This window comes from Ananas comosus, unplaced genomic scaffold (genome assembly GCF_001540865.1).
Source record: "Ananas comosus cultivar F153 unplaced genomic scaffold, ASM154086v1, whole genome shotgun sequence".
In the NCBI taxonomy this organism is placed as follows: Eukaryota; Viridiplantae; Streptophyta; class Magnoliopsida; order Poales; family Bromeliaceae; genus Ananas; species Ananas comosus.
Genome location: NW_017890594.1, coordinates 34094 through 44946, shown reverse-complemented (window position 1 = coordinate 44946; position 10853 = coordinate 34094). Strand labels below are relative to the sequence as shown.

The 10853-nt window shown below is 37.0% G+C and overlaps 2 protein-coding genes across 5 annotated transcripts; one reads left to right on the top strand and one right to left on the bottom strand.

The window, feature by feature from the left end:
* LOC109703930 (anthranilate phosphoribosyltransferase, chloroplastic-like) lies at positions 1–5317 on the top strand. Of its 4 annotated transcripts, XM_020224673.1 has the most exons (8): positions 71–161; positions 419–502; positions 1754–1942; positions 3239–3329; positions 3476–3535; positions 3756–3874; positions 4671–4805; positions 4915–5317. In XM_020224673.1, the coding sequence occupies exons 3-8, from the start codon at positions 1793–1795 to the stop codon at positions 4927–4929; spliced, it is 570 nt and encodes a 189-aa protein (XP_020080262.1). In that variant the 5' UTR covers positions 71–161; positions 419–502; positions 1754–1792; the 3' UTR covers positions 4930–5317. The 4 variants fall into 4 exon arrangements, 3 of the variants coding, with proteins under 3 accessions (XP_020080262.1, XP_020080261.1, XP_020080263.1); XM_020224672.1 differs by having other exon boundaries at positions 4671–5317; XM_020224674.1 differs by lacking the exon at positions 1754–1942 and having other exon boundaries at positions 4671–5317.
* Positions 5318–5658: 341 nt separating this feature from the next.
* On the bottom strand, positions 5659–9416 carry LOC109703931 (glutaredoxin-like). The gene is made up of 4 exons (XM_020224675.1): positions 9283–9416; positions 6908–6996; positions 6103–6201; positions 5659–5936 (listed from the first exon to the last, which is right to left on the bottom strand). The coding sequence occupies exons 1-4, from the start codon at positions 9393–9395 to the stop codon at positions 5857–5859; spliced, it is 381 nt and encodes a 126-aa protein (XP_020080264.1). The 5' UTR covers positions 9396–9416; the 3' UTR covers positions 5659–5856.
* Positions 9417–10853: the final 1437 nt, after the last annotated feature.

Below are 10853 nucleotides of genomic sequence, written 5' to 3'. Positions count from 1 at the left end.
AACATCTCCACCGGCGCTTGCGTCCTGGCCGCCGCCGCCGGCGCGAGAGTCGCGAAGGTGAGTAGGTCTTTTACATCTTAGTGTTGTGCTGTTTGAAGAACCGCTGCTTCTGCTTCTACTGAGCAGTGCTCTCAAAAGAAGCGCTGTATCGAAATCCTTTGGTAAATAACCTCTCTCTCTCTCTCTCTGCACCAGAGTTGGTGATTCTGGGCCTCAAATCTTATTTTGCTTCCGACTGCAGTAATAGCTCTCGGAGTCCCTTTTCTTTTTTCTTTTTTTTTTTTTTTTTTTTTTTTGCTTTCCAAAATGCTTTACTGGAGTTGGCTGCAGCAGACAGCAGAAGCAAAAGCAAGGGCAAGCATGTGCTTAGATTGTCGGGCCATCGCCGGACCTGATGAGAATTTTTATTGCTTTGCAGCAAGGGAATCGGTCGAGCTCCTCTGCTTGCGGAAGTGCAGATGTGTTGGAGGCATTGGGCATCAATATCGATCTGGGCCCTGAGGTAGTTTGTGGCTATCATACCATCAACATGCTATTATGACATTAGCGTGGCGATTGATTTGGTGGAAATGATCTGTTTAAGAATCTGTAAATGGTCGAGGTCGTCAAAATTATCTAATGTTCTTAATCAAGACCTTTTTCCCCTTTTACTAAATTTTTAAGGTATATGACAGATTTTAAAAAAAAAGTATATCACATTCTTTTTATTAGTGTCAAAGAATAGCCATATGGATTTCTAATTGCTTAACACACTATAACAACCATTTTAGCTATTGCTTCAAATTCTCATTTTATTTGCTACCAAGTTTTTATTTGATTAATTGTACATCACTTGCTAAATATTCCGTGCTGACATGGTTTTTTCTTCCTTTTTTATTTTTTTCTCTTCTGTGCATCTGGTTGCTTTGCGAGGCTCAGAAAATGCTGGTTTTACTCACAATGGCACCTCCTTCTCCTCCTCCCCTGTGGAGTTGATTCTTTGTCGCCCATGAGCATAACTAATAAACATAGTGCAAAAGACTTGAAACTGAGAGTGAATCATCTTTAAACTTGCTATTGATTAGCCTCAGCATCCTACTGTGACGTTACAAAGCAAGAAGAGTTACACTCTGTCACTTTTGACGTTTCTTTCTTTATAATACTTCAAGCTCTTACAACTTTTTGAAAGTCACATTGTTTTGAAGCTCATTTCACCAAGTGTGGTTAAATTCCTATATGTGTATATATCTATATCTATATCTATATATATGGCTTAATTTTAATCTTTTCCTTCCTGAGATGAATTGTCATTTATGCTCATTCTGATTGTCTCTCTCTAACGCACTAATTTCTCACTGATTCTATCTCCTTTGAAAGATCTCGTATATTATCCTATGTTATCTATGTCATGTAGATATATTTAACCTTTTTGTTTTCTCGAAGCTGCCTTAGATGTAGCCATTTTAGTATGGAAGTAGAAGCTAATTGTATCATGATTCACATGATTGAGAAACAAAGATTGCCTTAAGTTTACCTCAGCTATCGGATTTTGGAGTATTTTTGTTCAGTAAAAGTTAAAGGAATTATGGTTAATCTTTCAGTACCGTCTTCTTTGTGATTTTAATATATACTGTATGTTAAATTCTTTCTACATCCCTGCCTTGTAATTAATGTAAAATTACCCAAATCTTTTGTGAGTTTGTGTCACCTAGATCTCGTAGGAGTTTATAAGTAATGCTAATTGTCTGTTTCCACATGATTTTCATGGCATAAGGAAGTGAAAAGGTGTGTGAACGAGGCAAACATTGGATTCATGATGGCTCCAAACTATCACCCTGCAATGAAAATCGTTAGTCCCGTGAGAAAAAAGCTTAAAGTAAAGACAGTGTTTAATATACTTGGCCCAATGCTCAATCCAGCGCACGTCCCTTTTGCTGTTGTTGGTGTTTATAATGAAGACATTGTAAGTTTTCATTCCGTTTTTATTCATACATTGACATAGTCTTAGTTATTTAAATTAGAATACATGGCCTAGATCTTTACTGTTTACATGCTTACTAGATATCTGTAAGTTACTTATTAACATGGCGTCTTATGTATGTTTGACTATGTTTAGTCGAATTATAGTGTTTAGAGGCAGTTGGCATTGGAATTTCTTATAGAAGACTGAAAAGTATATTCCTCTTCTTGGAGGAAAGCAATATCACAAATAAAAGGATGATCAAGAGGTTGATCATTTATTTACAAGTCATGATCGCCTTTTTAGACTAATGCTGTCCAGAGGAAATCTTCCAAGCAAAAGAGGGTAATATTTATTAGGTACAATCAAATAGGATTCTTGTATAGGAAGCTTTTGCATCTCAGGATATAAAATTCTCCGTCTCCTTGAAAAGTATATTATGACTTTTCCTGATTTTAAGAAAAGTTGTTCTTTTCAATTTCAAATAAGGAAAATCAGTTTGCTTTTGACTAGTATCAGCAGCTTCTGCAGATTATGAATTGGTAAAAATGTATGCAACTAACTTGAATTTTAGGTCATTTGGAAGCAATTACCTATTCTTTAAAAATTTTGCTGTCCAACCTTTGGTTTTATTTGATTTTAGTAGTTTATTAGTTCTGAAAAACTATTGCGTGCACCCAGTGCATTCATGCACTCGTATACCATGTCTTTATCGCTCAGTCATTTTATCTAATTGTTTGATCTTTACCATCCAATGAGTTGTAGTTTTTGTTTTAGGTAATAACTGAGCAATTGAATAAACGACATGAGATGCATTTAAGAAAAAATAAGATACGATGTACAAATATCTTGATGCACTAGGTGAGGCATTTACTTTTAAGAAGGCAAATCAAACTATTTGAATAGCCTGTTAGTAAAATCAAAATTTTTAAGTGTTGGGTAGTCATTTCAAAATGATCCAAAGTTTAGGTCAACTGTATACAGTTTCACTTTGTGAATATGAAGTACAAGATTAGTACAAAATCATTTAATGATTAAAGTCACAAACGCTGACAACGTCCAGCTTGTATGCCCTTACCTCTTATTCAAACCCTCATAGAGTGTCGCTCTTTCAACTGTTGAAGTCATTTCACTTACAGTTTTCATGTCACTGGTAAGAATCTATGCATGTTCTATTTACGGACATCTGCTCATTCTTTTTGTTCTTGTGGAGAAAATTATACTTCATAGCATGTGTTTTATGTTTTCTGAGGAGTTGCTCCTTTTATGAATGGCTAAGTGAATTAACTGCGTGGATAGGTTATGAAAATGGCCAAAGCATTGCAAAGATTTGGAACAAAAAGAGCATTAGTCGTTCATTCAAAGGGACTGGATGAGATCAGCCCGCTTGGTATGATAGCCTTCAAATACATCTCTATTGTCACTTGATGAGCTGAAGCACAGTTGATTACATTATTATTTTCAACAGACAACGCTTGTGGGCATAAGAAAGTGAACACTTTTAGTCTTGCGCTAACAGTGTCCTCCATATTGCAGGACCTGGATATTTCCTGGATGTTACTCCTGAAAAGATTGAGAGATTGCACTTTGATCCATGTATGTATTCCTCAATGTATGTCTAATAGGTGTTATTCCTATAAAGCCCATTCTCCGTGTCTGAACCATTTATGCATGGTTTTTCTTACTTTTTTTTTAGTCAGTAATGTTTGCTAATATGTGTAAATATATGATCATACAACTATTTATGCATGGTTTTTCTGAAACTTTTCTTTTAGTTAGTAATGTTTGCTGATATGTGTAATATATGATCATACAGTGGACTTTGGTATCCCTCGGTGCGCTCTAGAAAGTCTGAAAGGGGGAGGTCCTGAGTTCAATGCAAAAGTACTTAGGGATGTCCTCTCTGGTGAGAAGGGGCCAATTGCAGATGCTTTTGTAAGTATCTTTCTTTCCACGATGCTTCCACTGTTCCTCTCCTTCCATGTTGCTTCAAATTTATTTTTAACTTTTTTCTTTTCTTTTACTTTTCCTGCCTATGGCATAGGATATTACTTTTGCTTTAAACCAGAAACACAGGATATTATTCAATTACTTACCATGTAGTAAAACAGTGCTGCTGCAGATACCCCAAATTGTCGCCTTTATGGGCTCGTAACATGTCTCACATGCATTGTTCTGCTTAGTACAAACCAGCATGCACATTGTTTTGCATAGTACAAACCGTCATATCATCTATAAGTTAAGACTCTGTTTCATATTATTGCATTTTTATTATATTAAACACCAATTCTATACTACAGGAAGTGCTTGCAGTCAATAGATTTAAGAGTTTGTTTGGCATGAATAAAACTAAATCTTGGTATGAATGCTTCTTTGTTTTCTCTTGTTTAATTTTTTTTTTTTTAAGAACAAAAGATAACAAGAGTAGAGAAATCCATCTATTCACATATCCAATAATGTATAATTTTCATTTATACGAACAAAATAAATGGCGGCAATACCAAAGAAGGCTAATACTTGTGATCTCTGAGTCTAACAAGCAAATTTTTATCTCTGTTCTGTTTAGCAACAGTAGCAGTAGCATCTTGGAGCCATCTAGACTCTAGAGCTTAATATGAGATAATGCACCTAAGAAAACAGAATCTGCAGATAGGAAGCTCACAGAAGAATGAGAGAAAGATGTTATCTTGGTGATTATTTACATGAGTTGTTGATGTGGGCATACATGTAGGTTTTAAATACAGCTGCTGCTCTGCTTGTGAGTGGTCATGTGAGCAGTTTAGCTGAAGGTGTGGCGCTTGCGCAAGAAACACAACAATCTGGAAAAGCCATAGGGACGCTACAATCTTGGACGGAGCTCTCGAATGTAAGTACACTATACATCTCAAGTTGCCTCTTCCTGATTTGTCGAGTTTTAAAGAGTCTCACAACCTGTGCTCTCGCATGTGAATATTGCTTGTGAATATGGGATGCAGAGACTCAAAGAATAAGGGACTCCATGAGATTAGTGTCAGATAAGAAGATTCGGAAGCCACGATATAACGGTATCAGGAACTGGTTGTCCAGCATGAGGCCCTGTTGTCTCTTTGATCTAATTTCTTTCTTTGATCCGAGTCTCGTGAAACATTTCTGCACAGCTGCAAAAGAGCTCTGTAAAATGCCCGCCCAAATGTTTTTTACTGGTTATATTCTGGACGGTCCACCCGAGTTGAAATCTGTACATGTGTTTTAAACTGTTGTTACTCTGAGACTTCCTCTCCATCCGTCCGCTGTCATGTTATTGAACTGTAGAGCGGTCCGCTGTCATGTTAGTGAACTGTAGAGTGGTCGGCAACGTAAAGGTTTAATATGTTAATACAATTTCCTCGCTCGTTTTAATCCCCCGTGTATTTTTTTTTCCGGTGGAACTCCATGTAGTGCCAGAGTGAGGCCGCCCTCGACAATGCTCAATATTCTTTTAGCTTTAAGCCAAAGCCTGCAACTGCTGCTTTCAGAAGCAGCAGCCTTGACCAAGCATTCGCAAATCAGTAAATAAAAAGAGAGAGAGGGAGAGAGCGATAAGCGGATGTATTCTACTGGATTTGCCCAAATGCATTCTAATTCGTGCATTACAGTACACAGTGCACCTCTCAGGCATTTATACAGGATAACATTTCTGTAACCTATATCGATCATTTGGACTGATTCATCATCACCACCACCAGCAGAACAAATGCAGGTCAAAAGAGTACGTTAGGAAGCTCAAGCCACGAAGAGGAGTAATTACATATGCAAGAGTTGAGCAAGAGTTAAAGAGTTGAAGTAGCGTAGCATGTAATGCAAATTAAACAGAATATTTCCTTAACTTAGTATTTATATATGAATCAAGGTCGGAGCACCTGAGCAGCAGCGCATGCCTGGTAAAACATATGATATATTTAAGCAGCTGCGGTCCCGAGGGCTCCGGCTTCAGTGAGCAGAGGCACCAGCTTCCCTTCATTGTGCTTTGCAGTCACGGCTGCGTCATTATAATAAATAAATAAATAAATAAGCCGGATATAGCATCATCATATCAAAGAGACGGCACAGATGGGGGAAAAAAAGAAGTTACAGAGGAAAACTAGCAGAGGACCAAGACCGTACATAAGTAACATCAAGGATAAGTAATAAAAGGAATAACTTACTGTCGCAACCGCCGATATGCTTTCCACCGATAAAAACATTCGGAACTGTTCTCTGTCCGGTCCATTCCAGCAGAGCTGCCTGAATTTCTGATCCATCACCTTCACACAAAATTATTTATATCTCTGTTACAGCACTCAGGACAAATTGCCAACACAAAACTAAAAAGAAAATGCCTTGTTTCAGTTAACAAGAGAGTAGTGATGATATTTAGATGCAGGTTATGCGACAAAATGAGTTCCACAAATCAAAGGGAAAGAACTATATAACAAGAAGAATTAAGACTTGACCGCACAGCCAAAAAGAATACAGAAAATACAAGCATTAGCAGCCTCTCCTGGCAACTCATACATTAAGCAGTAAAATAAATGCACAACGTGCTTGCGAATAAAGGAAAACACAAGCTCAATATTTTCTTAACAAATCACCCCATCAAGAGTATAACTGTCGTAAGGGTAGCAGTGGAAAGCAAAAGATTGAAAGCTAAATCAAAGATGTTCATCTAGGGTTTATAATTTAGTGGCCCTTTCTGGCCTGATCAAATCTTCCACATCTCACCACACCTTTGATTTCATTCTACAAACCGGCGAACAAGAATCGAGGCATAATTATTTCATCCAAATGTTCCCTTACTAATGAAATAATCCTAGGAATTCAATACAAAAGAAAAGATTAATGCATTAACAACAAGAAAAGCATATGTACTTGTACATCATCCCCTTGATAGCCTTCAACAAAATGATAAACTGCAAATGCAAACAGAGGTAAATGAGACAAAAAAAAAAAGTCCAGAATAATAATACTCACTTTCCACATCCAACTCAATTGCCTTAAAATTTGCGCCGAGCTGCGCTAGCAGCTGTTTAACCCGATTGCAGTAGGGACAGAATGTCTTGCTGCAACGACAAAATAAAAAATTTAAATAAGAAAAAAAGATAATGAAAGAGCATTCTCAGGGCCATGGCAGTTGCAGCACTAATGGGGTATGTAACACGAAATTATTCAAGGATCCAAATGCTAAGACTAATCAGCTTTTGCTGAGACAGATGGTCAATAAGAAATGTCAATGAGTACATCTGATAATTGATGTCTGTGCACATCTATTTGTGGACGGTAACCACAAATAAGAACACCGGAGATCCATCCAATTGGGGTTTTCAACACTACCACTACTGCTGTACAATATAGAAAGTATTGGAAAGTATTAGAGCTTCATTCCTGCATTCATGTCACCTCACCTTTCCCTCACAGAGAGACAGAGAGAGAGTTATATGAACAGAAAAAGGTTTCATATAAAGAGGGACATAGAAGCATAACAAAGTGTTTCTGAACAGGAGGTAAGTACGAGCACATAGACGAGATACAAAGGGGGTCAGAACAATAGTAAATAAACTTATGAGAATACTTCAAACTTTGAGTAGTTATATTACCCTCGATTTGGCCTTTCAAATTACAAACAACTACCTTAATTTGTGAATTTAGAAAAGGCCTGCACTAGATAGAAAAAATGATCAAGGTACAAAACATCATACATGCTTTTATATTCCAAGTCTGATTCACTAATGCTCGCATTAAAACAAGAAGTCCTTTTCATTAACCACTTGCATTAAGACAAGAAGTCCTTTTCATTAAAACTCGCATTTAAAAAAAGAAGAAGAAGATCCAGCAGATCCAGCATAGCTGATTTAGTGCCATAATTTCACATGACAATGTACAGGACCTATAAAGACAACTTTCCATCAACATCTAGGTTATCACTTTATAGATGGAAAGCAAAATACATAGCCCAAAACAGACAGCTCACTGTGAATTGTCATCTCGACTGCACATTGGATTCATTCTAGCAACGTGTGTAAAACTTAAAACAGTATGCTCATATATTGAAATGGATCAATATCATGCCTTCACGGATTTAACTATGCTGACAGGTACATTCCGATTCAACTTGTAGCACTACACCCGAGTAGTTCGTATTCAAACAAGACACAGTACCACAGAAAATATTAAAGCCTAAACTGGTTTTCGACAGCCCCTTCCAGACCAATTTACAGATGCCTTTAGTGTCGCTATAACCTTTTTTTTTTCTCTATTTCGTTTTACAAAGTTTTTGCATCTTCTCTTACTTCCACTGATGAGGTTTCAGGGATACTAATCGTACAAAACTTTTTAATTATAAGAATAGGCATCCATAAATTTATTTCTAAAATTAGATCTAAGCGGTGAATGATTTATCGCTTTTATCTTTATTGCTTTCTAATAGTAGTAAATCATTCACGCTTTCACCTAACATATATTTTTTCTACATCTGCACTTTGAAGGATGTATATCATTAAACACTAAAAATAATTTTAATACTTTGAAGAAAGCGGTGAATGATTTGAGCGCATTTAGGAAGCGGTAATTCATTCACCACAGACGTCTAGTTTTGCTAATAAATTTTTTGAAGGACTTTCTATAATTTTAAAAGTTTTTAAGTCTATTAATAACAAAAAAAAAAAAAAAAAACTCCACCGATTCTATTTATTTAGAGGTTACTTATTTTCCCCAGGATATTACCATGTCTTCATACCCATATTAAGGTGAGCAAGCAAAAGGAGACTAATCTATTTACCAACTTTTCATTTTAAACCTTTAAATCTTTGAGGAGGAGGATGACGATGACGACGATAAAGATAACCTAGATAATATTAGTGAATTCAATCTCTTTTTTCTGATACAATTCCATTTGAATACAGAACAACGCAAATTTCAACACATTTTTGAATACACAGATGGGTGATCTCTCTCCATTTCACAGCAGCGCCAATAATCGTCGGTTTCCGATTAAATCCAAAGCTCTTTCTCTCTTTACCCTAATATGAAAGAGAAATCCTAATGTCCCACAACAACATAATCCGGGCACAAAATTAAACAGTACACGCCTAGCTATGGAAAATTCCAGATTCTAAACAGTTTCAACTAGGTTTTCTCAACGAAACAACCCCCCAAATACAAGGGAAAGAAACCCACCGTACCCCAACACAAGTCGATCTGCGATCCATATCATCAAGTGACAAATCAAATCGAAAACAAAATCAAGGGGAAACTAACGAAGAATCCCTAATTAAACGAGAGATAGGGAGAGAGAAGAAACCCTAGATCGGTGCACAGTGATAGAGAGAGAGAGCGAAGAGAGGTTGGACCTGAAGACGACGACGGGGGTGGAAGCGACGATGTCCTTGGCCTTGGGTAGCGCCATCTCCGAACCAACTCTCTTCTCCGACGACGACGACGACGACGACGACGACCCTCCCATCGCACGAGCCCCCACTGCTTTTTTTTATAGTAGGAGGGTGAGAGAAGAGACGACGCGTATGCGAAGCAAACGCCCAGGTGAACCGAATCCTGCGGCTCCTAGCACCCCCCACCGCCACCGACACAGACCAACGACTGTGGCGTCTCCACGTGGACCAATGGGAGCCGGACTCTCCTGGGTCCTACGGCCCAACTCCTGTTCTTCCCGGTCCACGCCAAAATAAAAACAAAAACAAAAACAAAAACAAAAACGGTCCACAAATCACAATAACGGACGTGGTCGTACTTCTAGTTGGGCTGAGTGCCTTTCTCCGTGGTTGGAAGAGCAAGTAATTAATTTGAGTCTTAGATTTAATATATATATATATATATATATAGTCGAGTAGGGCTAGAATACTTTTACAAGTATCACCCAAGTGATATTTGTATGTTTTTAGCCATTGGATCTACTTTTTGATTACTAATAGTCCTTGGATCAAACACTATTCCACCTACCACCACTTACCACCATCATCTCAACCTCACATCTCTCCATCCAAGGGCTAAAAACACACAAGTATCACTTGGGTGATACTTTTACAAGTATTCTAGCTCTACTCTATATAGTCCATCTATTATTCTATTAATAGTATTGAGGACATTGTCCTATCAAGTCGATTTGAATGATCGAAACTTTAAATTGATAATCGGTACCGTTAAAATTGATCTACACAATTAGATATATTTAGAACCAAATTTTGTAATATTTAAAAATCATTATCAAGTTCATCTTAAGAGTTGAAAAATGAACGTTCATAAATGAATAACCTTCTTAAAATAGAGTTTAGACTTTCTCAATTCATAATCAGAGTTATCAAACATTATCTAAATAGTATAAAGAAATTTCTATAAAAAATTCAAGCAATTTGGATTACTCTATATCGTTAAACAAGCAAACGGCTTATATAGGCCGTCAAAAATTGTCAATTTTATGACACTTTGATCACCATGTAAATAATTTTTAAAATTTATGAAATTTAGTTTCTAGATATTTCAAATACTCTAGATCAACTTCAACGGCTCCGATCATCGATTCGGAATCTCTATCATCAAGAACAATTTGATAGGATAAGTGCTACTATCCTATTAATAGGATAGTAGCCCTAGCCTATATATATATATATATATAGGCTAGGGCTACTATACTCATATGAGTATAGAGCTCTTTGTACTCATAATTTTCGACCGTTCAGATGAAGAAATGTGCGGTTGGGATGAGAGTGGTTACGGTTAGATTGTTAGTGAGCCCTCTAGGGTTGAGTGGGCGGTTGGTTGAATAGTATAATCTAACGGGTGAAAATGATTAAAGGGTATATCAAACGGTAAAAAATTTATGAGTACAAAAATCTCTATACTCATAAGAGTCCGGCTACTATACTCTTATGAGTGCGATCGTCCTCGTACTCATAAGTTGTTTTCG